Source organism: Chaetodon auriga, chromosome 1 (assembly GCF_051107435.1).
Source record: "Chaetodon auriga isolate fChaAug3 chromosome 1, fChaAug3.hap1, whole genome shotgun sequence".
In the NCBI taxonomy this organism is placed as follows: domain Eukaryota; kingdom Metazoa; phylum Chordata; class Actinopteri; order Chaetodontiformes; family Chaetodontidae; genus Chaetodon; species Chaetodon auriga.
This window is the reverse complement of record NC_135074.1, coordinates 28,723,469-28,744,138: the sequence shown is the minus strand read 5'-3', so window position 1 is coordinate 28,744,138 and position 20,670 is coordinate 28,723,469. Positions and strand designations below refer to the sequence as shown.

The window sequence follows — 20,670 nt, the reverse complement described above, 5'->3', positions numbered from 1 at the left end:
ATCCAATTGCAACCGTATCAATGAGATGTGAAAAGGATTTACAAACCCGAATGGAGAGAAAGATGAAGTAAAGTTTCAGCTGAAATGGAAATATTACATTGACTGAGAGTCTGGGAAGCTGATGCATCGTTGTTCATCCTGAATATATGTCTGTATCTCTCAGTTTTAGAGATGGTCACCACATGCTTTTATATAATTACAATGTATTCTGAATTAAACCATGATTGCATATTTTTATTTCAAGCCACTGCTTACTCTTTATTATTAATTAAAACATCAAAGTAGAAAACATACAGTAGCAGAAATGAATAGATATGTTCAGGAAAGTAATGTGAATAAATACAGACAAATTATTATTTACTGTCAACATATGCAACCCTGAAACCCGAGGAAAAAAAAAAACATTTAATTGTAATCATAAACATCAAACAACATTCATAGAGGCTGAAATTAACCTTTAAACTCTGCAGTAAAAGTAATAAACTTCTCCTCTGCCAACTTTCTTATGCAACTGACATCAATGGTTTTGTCTGAAATCAATTCCCAGTTCAGCAAAAAATTACTGTGCAGTGACGGTGATTTAGTCACATATTATAAAGAAAAGTGGGACACTGGTGAGTCAATGACCTGCAAAACCTTTCCAAGGAAACACACAATAATGACGTCACATTGAAAACACTGAGCTTAGCTGTACTGAAAACTCATGAAAAATAATGACTAAACTGTTTTATATTGTATCTGCAAAATTACTCACACTTGGCTGCATTGGGCTGTTCAGGAAGTTGCAGAATGGACTTGACAACTGCGCACAGTAAATTTAATTCATTTAGATAAGCTATAGTGAGCTAGCATTGAAGATAGCACTATTGTCACCCTTAAACACTGTCTCCACTGAATCAAAGTTAGCCGTTTTTAATTGTATAGGCTGCACTCATGTTTGCTTTGCTGCAACACTGACTGCACAGTATTTGAACCTCCCAGCTTAGCCCCATATTGCGTTGCAGCAAAGGGGCGGGAAAACAGTTTAACTGGAGTGCAGGTGGCACGGCATTATGTTGAATTACTTAGTTAGTAATCAAACAGCAGTAGGCAGTGTAACATGTTAAGTCACTGTATTAGTGTGCAAACATCAGTAAGACCAAGGTTTGAAGTCATCATAACAAATATTGCGAGACCGCCAAAGCGATTCATACATGTGAGTTCAGCCATGTGATTCACCATTGTTTACAATGCTGTTAGCAGGCAACATGTGGTACATGTGTGTTTTCCAATTTTTACCAATTGTTTACCGATTCAGTTTGACAAAAGAAGAACATATTATTTAGTCTTAGAATGCCAAGTTCAATGGATTTGTGTCACGCCCAAGAGAATACAATTGCTGACTTCCTGTGTAATTCACCACCTATCTGGAAACCAGGTTGAGACACACCTAATGCTTGTGTCTCCTTGGTGCTACCTGTTTAAATGATGAAGAAAGAGGGCAAAACTCAGATGCCTCCTCCCCAAAATATGACTGGGCTGGACATATCTATAGCGGTTCATGACATCACCGACAAATCATGACATGGCAAGACATGAAACAAAACATGGCAGAGCACTCGTTGGTACCACTCCTTTTCAGTTGCAAGTTAATGATGCCCCAGAGGTTTAAGGATGTTTGATAGTAGGGATGGGCCCATTAAAAGTGAATAAACATGTTAAATTTGTTGCAAATTGCCCTGCTATAAGAATTTGCATGAAGATGCTTGTCAGTCAACTGTCAAATGAGCACGAACAGGTTTATATTAACAACAGAGAACTTTTGTATTATGCGTGTAGAACATCTGGTTTTAAGTCCTCTAATAGTTGTACATAATTTATCTCAGTTAATGAGGAACTTGAAAGGGGTACAGTACCTTCAGCTTATCACCTTTAGATAACTTTCTTTTCCTGGCTGATTAAGCAGAAATTCTCTTTCAGGGTCAAACGCAAAATACAGCTGGCACTCTCCCCAACTGATCCATGACAGATATCACTGCCATGCATGATTATTTGTTTGCTTGAATATTTTTTTAAGGTTCTTTGCAGACTGTCTTTTTTATGCCAACTGCTATTTTTCAGAGTCTAAAAAATGTCAACCTAATGGTGGCCCTAGAGTAAAGTAAGGCAATCATCAAAGTCACTGGCCTCATTGTCTGAGAACGATGAGTCGCTCGGAAAAGAGCTACACAATTAAAGTTGAACTGAATTTCAGGATGAATTAAAATCAACATTAAATCACAGAGCGGCTCATCGAGGTGATCAAAAATATGGCAGTAATGTTGAAAATTGTGAGCCTGTTTCATCTTCTTTGCTACAACCATTTATAGCTCGTGTTTGTGCCAGCAGTGAAGTTGGAGAATTTGGTGACTCTTGACTCTTACTCTGAGAGCACTCTGATGAGAGGCAGACCCTGACTGACATCAAGTTTGGCCAAAATGGAGACTTCCACAGAGCACTCACAGGCCTCTTTGCGGCTGCCCTTTCCCATATGCAGTCGGACTTGGAGTCTATTCAACAGGAATCAAAGAGCCGAGGGGAGGAGTGCCTGTGTGGGGCAATTGCAGCCCATTCCGGATAGAAATCCTTCAAGGCAACACACAGCATGTTCAGACTAGAAGTTCTCATGAAATAGGCCTCTTTTACATTCATGACTTGAGTGAATAAATCAGAAATATGGTATTAACATTTATGGATTGCATATGCAGTGTGTGTTTATATGTCCACAGGAAAAAAGAGCATGGTTTATTTATTAGATTTCTGTATGGGTCTGACATCAAGGTGGATTTAGGATAACAAGGGCAACGGAGGGATCTGTTATTTACTGTGTTTAGAGGCAGAGGTTACTTAAAGCACCACATGTTGATAACAAATCATGTTTATCCTACCATGCACTCTTGCATTACTTGTACCACAGTTCTACATATGCTGTATACCATAATATTATGACCTGATTTATGTTTGTAATCCAGCTCTTTCTTGTATATAATAGCTGTATGCTTCATGTCTTGGTCTATCTGTATATCTTCATTTAAGTTTGCACTGTACTGTTGTACTGACAGCCCGAGACAAAGTAAATTTCCTTGTGTGTGTCAATACGCTTGGCTATGATGATATCTGTGGAAAGAGATGCAGCATGTTGATCAAACGTGTCAGGTTGTTGGGAAAGGGGAACTCTTAATTATGTTAGATATGATGTCGCTACTGTGATCATAGGTTTTAACTGGATTTTGAGGTAAACAGCTGGCAGGCATCGATGTGAAACTCCCCAAAACAGCAACCTATCAAACAGAGCAGCAGAGGCTTAATGGGTCAGAAAACAGGACTGAACAAAGCTTAAATGCTGAACATGCAGGATGTGACGGAAGGTATCCAAGAAATCAACTTTGTGGATTTCAAATATTAGCATTATTTTTAACGTTTTCAGAATCAAGAAGCTGATTGCCAGGCCCACAGCTGAAATGCATTTTAAATTTTTGTACCATTGTTATTCAGTCGTCCATCGGGGAAATATTCACAATATGACCAAACCAGCATGGCCATGAACACACATGAAAGTGCCATCAATCAGAAAGTTTTATGCAAAGACTAGTTTGATTGAGGTAAGGATAACAGAATAACATCCCAAAGCAACAAAAGATACCGGGAGGACTGTATTTGTAAAGCGCTGGCGTTATGTATGTGGTGAAGTGATGTGACAAAACCCTGGTGAATCTGGTTTCTTCCAATCATCAGAGAGGCATTATTAATCTGTTTGTGAGTGGTAACTGATATGTAAGTAGGCAGTTTCACATAGAGCCAATGGCTCTTTGGACATGTATGTGCACTGACTTCTAATTGTAATGGAGTGTTTGTGTAGACTGGCATTTCTTAAATGATCTCTATACTTCTTCCACCACATGATATGTAGCCACTGAGAGAAACAGGTTTGGGCAATAGTTTTCACATCCGGGTATGTTTTCTGTTTGGCTGTCGCACTTTGATGACGTCGGGTGTGCGTAAAATATGCGCCGCAACGTTAGCTGTTTGGGCATGGTGTATTTCAACCACAGACTGATTTTACAACATAAATAAGGTAAGTAGTCGTGTTCTTTGTGTATGTTTTGCTGGTCTCATGAGCAGAGGTCAGACTATCTTTGTCATGTCGCAGCACAATGAGTTTGAAAGCTAAACGAAGGTCTTTTCAAAGTTAGCCGAACTGCTGTAGGTTAGCCGAGGCAGCGTTAGCATCAACTGCACAGAACTGCACTTGTATTTCTTCAGTTTAAATGAGGTAACAATTAAAACTTTTCATGTGACTAAACTGAGACAACACTAACATCAATGAGCGTCGATTGCTTGTTTGTTACTCCAGAATTAAGACTACTTTCGGTAACGTAACGTTAACTTCTAAAACTTAGTGTAACGTGAGCACTGTAGCTTGGCTAACTACAGCATCTAGCTAGCTCTCACTTAGCTTAATCAATTACATAAACTATGTAGGTTGTGTTTCAGTTAAGTCCATTTGTTGATCCATTCCCAGTCAAAAAAAAATGCACAGCCTCACTCATTGCCAAAGTCTAACGTTATGTACTTGCCCCTTGTACCATATTACAATTGTTTACAAAGAAATAACAACAAACAATAATGCTTCATCTTTACAAGTCTAAAGTGACATGTTTGCAACGATGTGCTTGTTTATTTACATGAATGGAGGATCTTACCTCTCATCAGATTAGATAATGTTAAATGTTCAGTCCTGCCCAGCACCAAGAGTACAGCAGATGATTTCACTGATGAGCACAGAACTGGAAATATAGAGCCCCTCGGTGAAATGATCTGATGGCATCTTTCATGGCAATTAAATGCTCAGTCTTTACCGACATGCATGCTGATATGTTCAGTGTTTCTACAGCAGAGATTTCAACAGGAAAAAGGCATCAGTGACTGTAAACACCCTCAAGTCAAAAGCACAAAGTAAAAAGAAACTCTTCATTCAAGCAGTGCTTCTAAAACTTGTAATTTGGATCTGTTGTAGATCTTCATAAAAGGCATGAGAAATGCAAACTTTGTTCTTATTTCAGAGTGCTTTCCAAAGGCAGCTGGACAAGACATTTTGCCTCTCATCCAGGCGGCTGTGGCTCAGGAGGTAGAGCAGTCGTCCACCTATCAGAAGGTCGGTGGTTCGACCTTCGGCAGTCCATATGCTGAACTATCCCTGGGCGAGATACTGAGCCCCAAAATTGCCCCCAATGCTGTGCCATCGGTGTGTGAGTGTGTTTGAGTGGCTAACACTGGTAATGAGCAAGGTTGGTCGTATGGGTGTGTGTGCTAACGGGTGAATGCAGACTTGTGTTGTAAAAGCGTTTTGAGAAAAGCGCTTTACAAATACAGTATATTTACCATCCAAGATACTGAGTGGAGGGGAGTCCTTCAGTCCCTCAGACCTCAATGACTTCCAAGACGTGAACAATCCTGCAAGAGATTAAATGCCTGGGATTTCCCACCAGTCATTTAGAAGTGAAGAAGTTTCTTGGGTTAGATGCAAAATGTCTTCCTGAACCTCAAGCAAGTCCAGTTGCCTTTGTAAAGCACTCAGAAGTACCATGACCTGGATGAATGACAATCTTCACAGACTTATCATGTAACTGTTTTTCATTCATTTTGAGAGCTGCAACTAATGATTTTTACCATAATCAGCGGATCTGTTTATTGATTCCTCATTCATCATCATTCATAATCATTTGAGTTATGAAATATCAGAAAGAAGTGAAAAATGTCTGTCACACTTAAAGTCCTAAAGCCTGAGGTGATTAACGTTATTCTTTAGAGCGAGTGGTAACTCGTGTTGAATACTTGTGGCACAAACTGCGGCTTGCGTTTGCCGTAAGTTAAAACATCTAGTCATAGTTCTCCCACAGCCAAATCACACAAGCTAAACAGGTTATGTTTCAGTCGGTTCCAATTCATATGTTTCTTTTCCAGTTAGTGTTGTTGATACTCTTGAACACCTGTAGTTTCTCTATGCCAGTAAATTCCATATGTACGATATGGAATTAATCTACAGAAGAATAAGCTAAACAAATGACATCACGGTTTTAAAAGTGGCAAATTTGCAGCAAGCCACCTGTTTACTGCACTGAACACAGCATCTTGTGTCTTATCACAGATTCCAGTTTTACAATCTAAGTTTGTTATGTAATGTTAAGTTTTCATCCAACCTAGCAGCACCAAGACAACAGCAGATCATAAGCACCAATAAGCACGGAGAGCCGCTCAGTGAAATGAAATGACCTTATGTGGTCTTTTGTTGCAATAAAAATGTGTTACTCATAGTTAGATAACACAGTATTGCTCAATTATGAGTGTGTGCTGACATGTAGTGTTTCCAGTGGAGCTACAGCAGGGTCATTGACAGGAAACAGACATCAGTTGTATAAAATAATAAAGTCACGACCCAGCCAGTGACAATTTCATAATCCCAAGGTCATTTCTTCAAATTGCTTGTTTTGTCCAACCAATATCGCAAAATTAAAGATATTCAAACAGTTTTGGTATATGGAAGATTTAAAATGCCTAACTAAAAACAAATCAGACACAGAATGAAATAAAGTCAAATACCATACATAGTTACAAGCATTCCCTTTTTAAGGTATGCATTTGCTGTGTCATATTTGATTAAAAACAAGTCGAAAGGGCAGTTTTTGGTATTCAATATCTGAATGAATGGACTGTTGTATAACACAACTACAGATGAAAGCAGAAAATCGAATAACTTAAGCCAGGTCTTGTCTTAGACTTTTTTACTTAAATTTTGCTTTTTGCTGTGTTATCAGAACAAAAAAAAATAATAATAATGACAGCTGACTATCAGTGGTGATAATGTTTGCAAAATTCTTCCATCGCTGCTTCATAGCTGTCAAAGCAACTAAAGAATTTCCCAAATTGGGATCAAAAAAGTCTAAGAATTCAGCCAAGAGAAGTTTCTGTTCTGCTTCTACCAGCACTGTTCATCCCTTAAAAGTGCATTCAATCAATCACAAATGTAACTTAATGGCATTACAGTCAATGCAAGTGTCCCTGCAGCCAGCTAGCCCACAAAAAATCGTTTTAATGTGAAAGGCTGTTTGTCATGGCTGCCATCAGCTCATGTCAGCGCTGATAAGCTGCGCTCATGGTTGATTGTAAGCTGTGACAGGTTATTGTTTTTCATTGTGGCATTGACAGCGTGTCTCCATTTCAAAAAAGAAAATGCTCCCTTGCACATCCTCATGAAAGCTAATGATCATGCATACATACTGCTCTCTGCTGAACAACACTGAGATGCAATATTCATTTTCACTATGCTTTTAATTTTTATGTGACAAGGAAAGATCATGTTGCATAGAAAAATTATTGTTATTTAAGGTCCAGTGAGTAGGATTTAGGGGGATCTATTGGCTGAAATGAGGTATAATATTTAAGTATGTTTTTGTTTAAAATGTTTAATTTAATATTTAATATATGTATGCTATATGTTTATATGGTTTATAATCACCGGAAAATACAAAGTGCTGTGTTTTCATTACCTTAGAATGAAATCCACAAGATGCCATGAAATCCTGCACACTAGTACTTGTCTTTTTGACATTTTTTTTTGTTTAATTTTGAGTAAATGCCCACAATATAATGATATACAGTATGTAAGTATAAGATATACGTATACCAGTGTGTATTATACTCAACTTTATTTCTTTATTTGATTTTTTTCAGGCATTTTAAAGCTTCCGTAGGTCATTTGCCCTATCCTGCTTAAACTGACGCACTGTTTACAACAGAATGAAAAACAGCTTCTGTCTATCTAACGATCAATTCCAAATATGTACACTTTTATATTTGCCTTCTCTTCCCATAAAAGAATTCAGATCTTTAGGGTTTTCCATTATGTAACTGCAGGTAAAAATAGAAATTTAAATCAATAGTGGCATCTGAGATTTTTGAGCAGCCCTGCCTATCTGCTCCTCCATCTAGAGAAACCGTGGCTTCTTCGTAACTGACGTGTGGGAGGAGAAGGAAGGAGAGGAATTACTCAGAACTGTAAATCATTTCTCTCTTTATTCTTCCCCCTGTTAGCTCACCAATATCAGATTTCAACAGGGAGTGAATCAAAATAAGGAAGACGTTGACAGAATGCTGCTTCGCTGTGACTTAAGAGCACTAAGCTTGTCTCATATTACACCAAAATCAATGTTACTGCAACCTTTGTCAGACGTCTTCTCCTGGCATTGTGAATTGTCTCTAAATGTGGTCAATGGTTTTTTTCACAGGAGATGTCATCTCTGTGTGGCACCAGTAATGGCTGCCAAGATGCAGGTCAAGAGGCCGCAGAGAAACAGGCAAGTGTTTGCATGAACTAATTCGACAGAGCTCCAGCCCTGGTTCTAGAAAAGTTAGGACGCTGTGTAAAAGGTCAATGAAACAGAATGACTCATTTGCATATCGGCAGTTTTCTGAGCTCATGCAGTAATCTCCTTTATCCAATCATGTGTTCACAAAGTGGTGACCCTCGCTCCGTCCTCGCTCGTGACCGGCTGAGCCTTGAACCTGAGCCTTGATGAACCCGTTTACCTGTGGAATGATCCAAACAGGTGTGTTTGGAGCAGTTCCCAGTCTTTAGTTCAAATTCAGAATAAGCAGATATTTACAGAAAATCGATGAAGTTAACGAGGTAGAACGTTAAATACATCGTCTCAGTGCTGTTTTCAACTGAGAATATGTTAAAAAGGATTATCAAGTTATCACATTCTGTTTTATTTGTGTTTGACACAGCGTCCCAACTTTTTTGGTATCAGTGTTGTTCAACTGAACTTCACAGATATCTGCCAAAGTGAGAAAATACAAAGTGTATTTTATATTTTAGTATAATGGTCTCCCATTATTATGAGGTCATTCACACATTTTTAAGTACATGGCTAGATATTCTATAGTTTTCTGATGGTTAACATATCCCATGAAAAGACAAAACCCAACAGTGTGTGAAGTCTGTCTCACACAACCTCAAGCCCGTTACTTCCTACTGAAGATGCAACAGATCCCAAATATAGTGTGTGTTATTTCTCTTTATAAAAAGCTCTGTAATATCTTTCAGCAAACGTTGCTCAAACTGGAAGAACGAGTGTATTTGTTAGGGATTATTTTCAGCGTTGGATTAATACACATTTGGTGCTCCAGTGAATATTTAATGCAGAAGGGTGGTGTGTGGGATCGGGCCAAAATAAACTACAGCGCGTGTGTTCATGGTAATTAAGGAACATGTCACCAGTGATGTGTTTTTAATAGTTTTTGGGCAGTAACAGAGCTCCCTGCCACAGAGGAGTAATCTTCCACTAAACAGGCAATTTTTGTTAATAGAATCAATATATTTTTGGTTTTGATCTTCTCGTGGGATTTGTTGACAATAAGACAGTAATATTGAATTTCACCAGATGTCTCAGTGAAAATGTGAGCACTGGTTATACTGGTGAACGGTTTTTTGCTTTAATCACAGTGACACATGACTGGTTCAGCGACCCGACACATCAACATTAAAAGCACAGTGATTATACATTTAAGCATATGCATCAAAGTTTAGAGTCTTTTCTTCACAACACTGATTTGATGTGTGTGTTGCAGGAGAAGGAGCATCCTCGTGTGCTCATCCCTGAGTTATGCCGACTCTTCTACCAGCTGGGATGGGTGACGGGGACGGGCGGAGGGATCAGTCTGAGACGAGGGTTCGTATGCAGGTTCATTACAGGTTTCCCATTCAAAACCATGAAAGACGCAGTTTGCTGATGTCGTGAAGTAGCGTGGGATCGTGGGAGTTGCTGTCTTCATTGTTAAATCAACACTGGCAATGAGAATCAGACTCGATTCAGGAGCGTTTAGTCACGTTCACCCACTTCCTCCCTCCCTCTCCCAAGTGTCATCTGGTGCTTCCTTTGTTGACAGGCGAGCAAATGCACCGTTACCTTGAATCAAATTACAGATTTCTCAGGGTTTGAACATTTTTGGAAACATCTGGGATAATGTGAATACACAACTCAACAAAATATATTACATAGACCTTGAAATAGAAATGTTCAACTGTGACTTTCCCAACTTAAAGCTGCTAAAACCGAATTCGTGAATTCACCTTCAGTTAGCTTTTCTGTTTGCATGTGTTTGACAGTCGTGCCAAAAATGTTGCTGTGTTTTGTCGACTTGTTTTAAGAACATTTGTATGCTGACAAAAGTGCAGGGAGGCTGACGTGAGGTCGGTTATATCGCTTTTGACAATGTGTGCAAATCTCGGGTGAAGACAGAAGGCCACAGTTCTGCCATAATGAAACAGAACTCAAACTGAAGGCTTTGACAGGTTATTACAAACATCTTTGAAATGTGTTGTTTTGGATGGCAGCTACAAAGAAAGCACCACCCATTAGCAAATCCCTGTCTGAAACGGGGAATGGCAGACGTTCATTTAAGCCAACAGGGGAGGTTGATGAAACTTCAGATGAAACCAAATAAGATTTACTGACTGCCGCTTCATGCGTGCTGCTGTTTCATTCAGCGAGAAAAACATTGTAACTCCGAAATGATTCACAGGAAAACTTTCTTTCATCTTGTTAAATTATTGTACCTTCAGAGTCAGTGGGAAAATAAGCAGTTCTAAGCGCCGGTGCAGTATTTCAGCTGTGCCGAGTATTACTCCTCAGAATGGCTGTGCTTTTGACAGAGTAATAATGACTATTTTCTAGTTGTCAGGGCGTTTTAAAATCAAGCTAAAAAACAGGAGCCATTTGAAACCCCAATGTGTGGCCCCAGCTTCATCTGCGCGGTCTAATAAATGAGACTTATCCATATTGTGGATGTTTAGAAATTGCTGCTTTAATTGTTTAACTGAGCAACTTGGAAACTGCTTGATTAAACCAAAGCCTCTAACAATTATTCACTAACTCTACATAAAAGAAAGCCGATGAAAATGTGTAATACATGAAGCAATCTGAATAGACCGTGGAGTTGTCAGACTGATGCACAGTTCCACACGAAAATGCTAATGAGTGTATTTTTATTTTCTGTGAGTGCAGGTCTGAATTTTAAGTTTTGAAGCCTGTTTTTCACAGTAGCTTTGGTTCGACTCAGAAATGACTCAGAGCCCGAGGCGGTCTCGCCAAACCTTGCACGAGAAAATCAATATGCTACTCCTTTATCTGCTGTGTTTGTTGTCAGATAAAGGAGCGTCGAATGGCTGTATCCGCTACATCCTATGAGGAAACGTGAGGGCTCTCAACGTTTAAGCAAAAATATGATCATTGCAGAGATTTGGAGGGGATCAATGTGTGTGTTTAAGACTGAAAACCAGTTGATTTCTTTCCTTTATATCTCAGTCTCTTGGTCAAGGCTGTAGAAAGTAAAACTCTTGAACACTGATTAACTTCTCAGTAAGCGACATGACACATCAGGAAGTCACTGAAACACTATTGACATTGCACGCTCGTAGTTCAAAGTGCATTGCAAGTAAATGGAACGATGGAGACAAAGACACAAAAAGATTTTTAAATGAATACTGTAGTGATAACTGCAAAAAGTCTGTGAGACTGCTGCAGCAGTACAAAGAATTACTTCCAATGAGTGCCCTGCGGATTGGGCTCTTTGTGGATGGCTAGAAAAGCTTTTAGTGAATGTTTCTTAAGTTAGTTGTAGCCGTAAAGTCTCGGCTCAGCACACACACTAACGTTTTCTTTGAGATAAAGACTGAATAACCCGACAAGAGTCCAGCTGTTATTTGTATTCCGCTCAAGGCCTTGATGCTCCATTATGGGATGACAAAGTCACTCCCGGGATCGCTATTTCAAGAACTACTTCACCGTCCGTGTCCTTCTCCCTCATGTTAATACAGACTGTGCTGTTTGTTGTGTATCTCACAGAGAGCAGATCTACATTGCACCATCAGGCGTCCAGAAGGAGAGAATACAGGTGAGCGGGCTGGACTCTCCCTGAAATATCGCTCTGCTCAGCATATATAATCAGCTGAGAGTTGTGATTGAGCAGTATTCAGATTGGTGTGTGTTGTGTTACTCAGCCGGAGGACATGTTTGTGTGTGACGTGGAGGAGAGGGACATCAGCTGTCCACCTGCCTGGAAGAAGCTGAAGAAGAGCCAGTGTACACCGCTTTTCATGAATGCCTACACTATGAGAGGTGAGTCACTCATAATACATTCACACACACACACACACACACACCAGTTATCTTTTTATTGAAGTCAGTCATATCCTCGCGTTGTCTTCGTCTGAGCACATCGATGGTGTACAAACCTGATTCCAAGTGACATCCTTCATCCAATCATGTGTTCACAAAGTGGTGAACCTCGCTTGTGAACGGCTGAGCCTTCTCAGGATGCCCCTTTCATCCCCAATCATGATACTATCACCTGTTACCAACGAACCCGTTCACCTGTGGAATGATCCACACAGGTGTTTTTGGAGCGTTCCACATCTTCCCCAGTCTTCAGTGCAGTACATGTCAATAAGAATGTGGGGCTGCACTACAGCACCAAGAAGAAATCCACATATACACAAACATACACTTTTTATTTGAACAAACATGTTTTTTATTTGAATGGCCGACTGACCTGCTGTGATAACGTTCCCTTAAAGTTCACTTAAATCATTCTGTCTTTGGAAATGATGTAATAATTGGACAGAAAGCTGTAAAATCAGTCGCCTCCAAACAGTTTCCTTCTGTAACACCTTCATTCGAAACACCTTTTATTCTATAAAGGTGGTCTATAAATACCAGCAGGTTTCTTCTTTGGATGGTTTTTCTGAAGTGAAGGCTGTGTGGAAGCTGTGGTTTGATGAAATATTGCTTTGAGTTAAATTCCAGTTTTACGAAGAAACACAGTGTTGCGCTCATAAGATGCAGGTTTTGAAGAAAGGCGCTGTAATTGAAGGTCAGCGTTTTATTGTAATGACTCACCTCAAAATGATGATTCTTGTATCAGTTACTCATCCCCTCCATCCCGAAATGTCAGGTGAAAGTTTGTTCAGCTTGCACTGAAACCTCGAAGCCATCACGAGCACAATTCAAAGTGAACCAAGGAATTTGAAAGCAGAGTGCACCTTGATGTCAGATCATCACCTGTGTGTGAGAGCGTGAGCGCGTGTTTTACATTCACCATTTGAGAAAAACAATACCAGTAGACATCACTCGAAAATCAAAATCTGCCTTTCCTTTGCTAAAATACAGGGGCACAGGCAGTCATACACACCCACTCCAAGGCTGCTGTCATGGCAACACTGCTGTATCCTGGAAAAGAGTTCAGGATAACACACCAGGAGATGATCAAGGGGATTCGTAAGGGCACCTCAGGCACCAACTATCGGTACGTAATCAAGCAGCGAGGATTAGTGAAGTCCAAAGAGTTTCCAAGCGTTTTCATTTCTCAGTCAAGTGGAGGTTCAGAAAGTCTTGGCGTCGTGGCTCTCAGAGCAGAGATCATGGCTGAAAACTCGCTGTTTGGAGTCAGCGAATGACAAATAGTGAAAATCTAAAGAGTGCTCCGCCTGGGCCGACACGTTGCACACGAGGCAGGACCGTTTCTGTTTAACTGGATTTCAGTAATGTGAAGGTGAGCTTAAAGGATAAATGCAGAACTCTAGAACCCTCCCTCGCTGAATATTATAAAAATGCAGCAGCACAGTGTGCAAGGTCGACCTCTGAGCCTGTTTCTTCATGGTTCGGGCGCGGCGGGAGAAGTTCATTCTGAGCAGAACTTGATTTTTGTTGTGCTAGCATCATATGCTAATAAAAAACATGATAATTCAGTGCGTAGTGCTTTGTGTGGTGAAGTTTGACCTCATTCTCAGAATCATCTCGCTGAAGTTTCAAGCCTGAGAAGACAAACTTCCAGTACACCAGCAGAGGATGATGCCTAAAACGTCTCAGCGTATTTCAACTGTTAAAATGAATGAAAACTACAATCAGTCCAACAGTAGAAATTTCCAGCAGCTGCCAAATTTTCTGTGGAAACCAACACTTTGGGCTCGTTGCCTTCACCATGATTAGGAAAAGCCTTACAATGAAACATCAGCTCAAGCTCATAAAGAGCGCAGTTTCATCACAGCCTGCAGGTCTTTGTACATAAATCAGATGTCCATTTAGACAGCTCTTTCTTGGCTCTTTGCACATGAATGTGTCCCGTCTTGTCTTAATTTTCTCAATAACCTTGATGGAAATCACAGGCTGAAACATGAGTCTCGCCACAAAACCACAACACAGGTACTGCCGCGGGATTTTTTTTTTAAATTTCAGATTGCCAACAAAGATCATTCGTTTTATTTCATTTCATTTTATTTTGTCCATATAATCAGCATATACTGTTTGAAATAATATTTTTAAAAAGGCTTTGTGTCATTGATGTGAACGCCTGATGGGAGCATTTGAACAGTTCACATATCGGACAATGTGCTCGTTACCCGTCCAGGCAGCAGAAGAAGGGCGAAATGTTGGCAGAGGTTTATATGATTCCTCTCTAGTCAGAGCTGCGAAGGAGGCAGTCAGGAGCCGTTAGATTACAGCACTGACAAAGGAATATTTTCATCATTCATCAGTTTGATTCATCATTCAGTCTGGAAATGTCATCAAATGCTGAAAAAGGTGACAACTTCAGATTGCTTGTTTTGTTCGACCAGCAGTCCAAAACCCAAAGAGACACAACGTACGCTGATATAAAACAGAGAAAACCAGCAGATCCTCACGCATGAGATGCTGGAACAGACTTTCATGATAAAGCATTTATCCAGTTTCCGTACAGTGCCTGATTCACAGTCATTGATTTGATTGCGTCGCAGTCAGAGACACTGAACAGCTGACGGCAGTGACAGGCTCACAGTCCAGACGTCTCTGTCTGTGTAGCATCATCTGACAGAACTCTGGTGAGAAAAGTTAATGCCTGGGTGTAATTTGTCTTTTTTTTTTTCCTACTCTGCTTATACCCAGGTATGATGACACCCTGGTTGTGCCTATTATTGAAAACACACCAGAGGAGAAGGACTTGAAAGACCGGATGGCTCGGGCGATGGAGGAGTACCCGGATTCATGCGCGGTCCTCGTCCGCCGACACGGTGTCTACGTCTGGGGGGAGTCGTGGGAAAAAGCTAAGACCATGTGAGCATTTAATTCCCAGCATTATTAACCTCTTTGATCCGGTTTATGACCAAGAATATAGAGGTGCATTTGCAAGACAGAAAATGGATTTTGAGTTTGCTGCTGTGCTTTGCAGGTGTGAATGCTACGACTACCTGTTCGACATCGCCGTCCAGATGAAGCAGTGTGGACTGGACCCTTCAGCCCTCCCGACGGAAGAAAAAGGAATAGTTTGACTTTGACTGGTGCTTTTTAAAGAGTCATTCGTTGTGGAAAGGTCAGTGGAGTTCAATCAGGAGAGCAGATTGTAATCGTTTGCCTTTCATGCCGGCCGGCTTCGGATTTGCTAAAATTTGCTGGTAAGGGCAGATTCAGGGTTGAAGGTGATTGAATGCCTGTGATCCAGAAGCACCTGGAGGTTCGCTGCAAAGCGCTGTGGGACAACGCAAGAGTGAGCGGCTGTCAGATCGCGGTCCTCAGGTTCAACAGCTTTCCTATTCAAGTTTGACTGCACAGGAGTGAAGGTGCCGGTGTGCATATGTCCGGAACGGCAGTAACAATAAAAAGGGATGGGATGCAAACTGAATTACAGCAATTATTATTTTTCTTTCTCTTATTTCGTAATACAAGGCACACAGAATGATGCCCGATGTTTTGCATAAGCTACAAATCATGTCAGAATTTTTTGACGCCATATTTCAGCCTCAGACAACAAACACACTAACAAACACGGGACACACATAAATGACCGCGGTAATCTTGTCAAACGCCCTTTCAGTGAAAATAACCCTGTGTTGCGTTAAAGCCCCGTTCTGTGTCCATGGACATCCTTCACTCCCAAACCGCCCCTCCAGGAGCAGGCGAGTGCCTTCAGTGCAGACATGGCACAGTGTCTGTGGAGCCTTACACAGCATGCCTCTAGTTGTCTGCATACTCATTTCTCATGAAAGCCAGAGTTGTTCTTTTAACAAGCTCCCTCTGCTGCCACCATCCCACTGCTTCCACCGCTCAAAACAGCGCTGTCGAACATGCTGCAGGCTTATTTCAAATTGAAAAAAGGAGGAATTCATACAAAAGGAACAACAACAAAAATACGCTTTCGTGCTGCGCAAACACGGCCAAGATTCCCCGTCCGATGATTAATGAGGAATTCTGGTGAACTCGCCTGCAGAAGAAATTGAACAGGAGCACACGATGTCTGAATCTCACTGTCCACTCCAACAGACAAAAATCTGATCTCAGGGATGCTCGTGAGTCGTTGCTGTTGTTCCATGATGTTCTGAGGAAAAATGTGTAGATAAAAGATAAGGAAAAAAAAAAAACATTCCCTCAACTATTCAGCATTAAAGGTGGATTACAGCCTGGCAGCCGAACCAAAATATGCATCATATATTCCAATATTCATTCCATTATGCATTTACATTAATATTTATTACCCGTCAGCTGGCAAAGTTCAGCAACCAACACGTTAAGAATGGAATATGAAGACTCACATGACGTGGGAGGGGGCTCAGGGGGGCACTGAAGCCACTTGTCAACACTGTGGAATGAGGCCAGCTGAGCTCAGACACCTTTCCTACAAATAGTGGTGTGACGGAGTGAAAGCGCTCAGAGATATGGTGCAGCTGGTCACTTTGGAACGAAACAAGAGAAACAAACAAGAACTACAATATTTTCACTGACTAGTCTGTTGTTTTTGTACCTCAGGAGCAAAAACAAGGACGTTCACATTATAACATGATGGTCATTTGGGGGTGGGGGAGTCATTAACGACCTGTCTGATAACGGGGCCTGCCAACAACCTTGGTATGTTCAATTGTATAAAAACTGATTAAAATAAGAAGAACAAAACCAAGTACAGAAAAACAAATACATTGTGCAGTATTTTCCCAGTGGTGGAAGAAATATTTATATCCTTAAGTAAACATAGTTATCATATTGTGGCAATATTACAGGCGTAAAGCCTCGAGTAGGCACGCAAACACACGTGTGTTACACAGTCCTGCCTGCGGTTTCACAGTGATCAACAGGTGGGGCTAACATGGCAAGGTACGCCGCAATGAGTCACCAAAGGCAGGCGCTAAGAAGGCTGCTTGTTCTATGAGTGAGGACACACATTCAGCACGTTTGTTAGACCTCAGCGACACAGACGGGGCATTTTGGTGAGTAACTGTGAGTATAACAGAAAATTTTGTCTGAAGGGAAGCTCCACAGGGCTCGTTTTGAGTTACTCTCTAGCCCTGCGTGTTCCAGTGTTTCCCAGAGTTTAGCTCACACTGAAATAAAATACTTAACTAAGAGACGACATGTTTAGGCTTATCCCTGGTTTTAGTGTAGGAGGGAGTGAACAACCACAGATGGAGGACTTTGAGAAGACAATGCACAGCCTTCTGGCCAGTGTGAGCGACTGCCACATAACCCAAAATCAATGAGACTGCCCTCCCTCAAAAGGCTAAATGAAACCGTGTTAAGTGTGTGTGGTTCGGTCCACAAATGCTGTACTTTTAATTACAATATGCTCATTTAGCATAATCGCGTTCCTCCAACACCACACCGGTATCAATCTTTTGCCCCAAAAATGTAAATTGGCACTTATTTTCCTTTTGCATTTCTATCAGTGGTGATTGTAGAATCCATGCACATAATCCCTTGTTATAATCTCCTCTTAGAGCAAACCCCTCCTGTAAGCCCTCCATGACAGAAGCTCCGAGACACCTTTCCTCGTATTTTTTGCTCCCTGTTTATGTTTCTGTTTGAACTCCCTCGAAAAGCTGATTTTAATTCATGTTTGTTCGTAAAACTTTAAATGGTATACGCAGCATGTCGCCTGGATAGACAAGAAATCACATCACTGTTTTTGATCCTCGCCTCCTTCATCGCTGCAGCCATTAGCGGTCTTTTTTGGAGCACATTATCAGTTGCCGCGCAGGGCATCTCATTATAAGCGTTGCAGAAAATGTTATTTTCCCCAGCCTTTTCAATCAACCGAGGGACGTATAACCGTTCAAATGCTGCGGTGGCGCCCCTCAACCCATAAATTACATTCAAGTTGTATTAATGTGTTTGGCACCCATGTCTCAGGAGGAAGGGAACACTCATTGCTGCACCATATTTTTTACGATATTGATTAAAGTGTAAATGTGTTTATGATTTTTAGCTTCAGTAAAAGCCTTGTGACAGGCCAAATGGTGATATATATCAGTATCATTGACGTTCAGACACAAGGACTGTGAGCTTATGTGTGGCAGCCTCACAGCTCGCAGTCACACATTCACAAAAAAAACACCTGAAGCTCACTAATGCAGCTCAGGGTCCACATTCAAAAGACAGCCTTTGCATTTTGACATTCTTACCACTCCCACTCTGAGCTCTGTGCTTTTTCTTGGCATTTTGCCTTCATTGGACAGTTCTAACATGACAGTGACAGAAAATATGGAGAGAGCTGTGCCAGCATGATGAAAGTGGAAGTCACTGAAACCAGAACATAGCAGTTACATGCGTCTGTGTGTTCCTCAGCCAGCCGAGTCGCCAGGGTGCTTCAGATTGTAATGATGGCTTTTGAATACAGTAAATTGTCACTTCAGTGAGTAGCTTCAGTAGAATCTACTTTAGCCCCCTAAACAAATTAAAGATGCACTTTGGTGTATGCATTTTATACAATAAAACCACCAAGATTTAAAAAAAGAAGAAGAAGAAGAAGCTATGGAGGCACTTGAACACGGCAGCCTTTTCCTGGTGATTTACAAACAGAGCATTTTCTTTGTGAGCAAAGAGGAACGAGTGAGCAACAGCTGCATCAGTGTGATTGACTCGTGTCAGTCAGTCGCGCCACTTACAAACATGGCATTTGAAGAGAGGATTGGGTGGTCCTCCCTGTCACTTCATTACGGTCACTTATCTTCACGCCACCGTCTTCTTGCCACAGGAACCACAAATTCAAGGTTTGCTGAAATCTTTATACTGTCACAGTTTTAAAATCATCACTGTAAACACATGGCCTCACCATTAAAACCATTATAGGGCTCTATGTAAAACCAGTTTCCAGCAAGCATGCTCTGCCAAGCCAAGCGTTCACTCCATGCTTACCTGAAAACTGCAGAAACTGTGCGTGGCACGCCTCGCTGAAGAGCCAGACACATCTTTCAAGAGCTGATGAGAAGCAAACTGAGCTAAAAGGGGAGAAACAAATGGACTTAAGTTTGTGTTGAAGCTTCGCTGCCACCCAACGCTGCATAATGGACTCAAAGATTGAACGTTTAGCCACAGTCATCTCTGATTGTTGTGAGCTAAAAGTGGCTGTAAAAGGTAATTAAAATAAATATAACATGTTAAAGGTAGTTGCAGTGTATCAGACATGAGCTTGCACGACTCCCATGTTGAAGCAATCTTGATATAACGTTGCTTTAGAGGGATTCAGTGAATGTGCGGATCAGCTGTCCAGGTTGTGTCATCACAGTCTGGGAATTTCCTGCATGAGTTCTGAGCAGGAAGAATGATTAGGTGGAACAAGGAACTGGTTAATCATGAAAGATTTGAATACTGATGGATGTGTCTTCATAGTTTATATTCGTGGGTAGCTCGGTACAGCTTCAGTGAATGCACCCATAAATTCATCTTAACAGACTATGAAAGCAATATATGCTTCAATATACATAAGGGCTATAAATTTGCACAATGCATCTTAACTAATCATCACCATTGTGTTGTTGAGGAAACATTCATTATAATTCAGTACACGTCAAGCACTTACGGATTACTGATTATTAATTAAAGCTCACTGCCGAATGTTTTAGGCAGAGGATTTTAATGTGGATAAATATCAGTTTGCTACCAGGTAGCACAACACAATGAAGACCTCAGGTAAAGAGCTGCTGCTGGTTCAGGTTGGCAATGAAACTTTTGCCTCCATCAGGTTTAATTTACTGAGCTGCACGCCACATAATCTGATCTAGATTGCGGCCAAACAAGCTTAGTAAGACATAAATCAAGTGGCTGTAGCTGAGTTGTAGCTAAACAAACAAAAGGGTTCTTGCCACAGATTGTGCCGCTACAGGTTCCTCGCTGCTGTTTAAGAAAAACGAATGATCTACTTACTTTTGCTCATGTCCTCTGCAAGCTATAAAGGTTTGATGTCTGCCAAATTCCAATGTGAATCAGCCTCCTCAGCAAACTTATCAGACCAGCAGCAGCACTTTGCTCTGGGCCCTCCTCTTCCCTTAATCCTTTCACCCAGGCCTCACTTTGTTTTCTTGCCTGCTCTGACTTTGCTGATAGAGATGTAAAGGACCTCGATCCACTTCCCTAGAAAACCTCTATCTGCACCGCCAAATACAACTTTTTTCTGTCTAAACTGTAGATATATGCGGTTTCAAGTCAGCGGTCAAAAACAACCCAGAGTGCCTTGTGTGTAGTTCATTTTTAAGCTGCACACCTTTTTAAAGAACACTTTAAAGAGTGTCTTTTACTCTTGAAGTTGTTGAAGTTCACAAGCCCAAGCTTTTTATTGTACAATTGCACAAAACAT

The 20,670-nt window shown here is 40.9% G+C and overlaps 1 protein-coding gene across 3 annotated transcripts; it reads left to right on the top strand.

The window, feature by feature from the left end:
* Positions 1 to 3,982: 3,982 nt before the first annotated feature.
* apip (APAF1 interacting protein) lies at positions 3,983 to 19,203 on the top strand. Of its 3 annotated transcripts, XM_076733562.1 has the most exons (9): positions 4,013 to 4,093; positions 5,082 to 5,173; positions 8,304 to 8,372; positions 9,649 to 9,749; positions 11,925 to 11,973; positions 12,080 to 12,197; positions 13,248 to 13,383; positions 15,000 to 15,167; positions 15,283 to 19,203. In XM_076733562.1, the coding sequence occupies exons 3-9, from the start codon at positions 8,307 to 8,309 to the stop codon at positions 15,380 to 15,382; spliced, it is 738 nt and encodes a 245-aa protein (XP_076589677.1). In that variant the 5' UTR covers positions 4,013 to 4,093; positions 5,082 to 5,173; positions 8,304 to 8,306; the 3' UTR covers positions 15,383 to 19,203. The 3 variants fall into 3 exon arrangements, with proteins under 3 accessions (XP_076589668.1, XP_076589677.1, XP_076589685.1); XM_076733553.1 differs by lacking the exon at positions 5,082 to 5,173 and having other exon boundaries at positions 3,983 to 4,093; XM_076733570.1 differs by lacking the exon at positions 5,082 to 5,173 and having other exon boundaries at positions 4,016 to 4,093; positions 8,304 to 8,378; positions 9,655 to 9,749.
* Positions 19,204 to 20,670: the final 1,467 nt, after the last annotated feature.

Coding starts and splice junctions, on each gene's coding strand:
- apip (XM_076733553.1), top strand. CDS start 8,307: ATGTCATCTCTGTGTGGCACCAGTAATGGCTGCCAAGATGCAGGTCAA. Junction 11,974..12,079: donor TCCAGAAGGAGAGAATACAG/GTGAGCGGGCTG, acceptor TGTGTTACTCAG/CCGGAGGACATGTTTGTGTG. Junction 13,384..14,999: donor ACCTCAGGCACCAACTATCG/GTACGTAATCAA, acceptor GCTTATACCCAG/GTATGATGACACCCTGGTTG.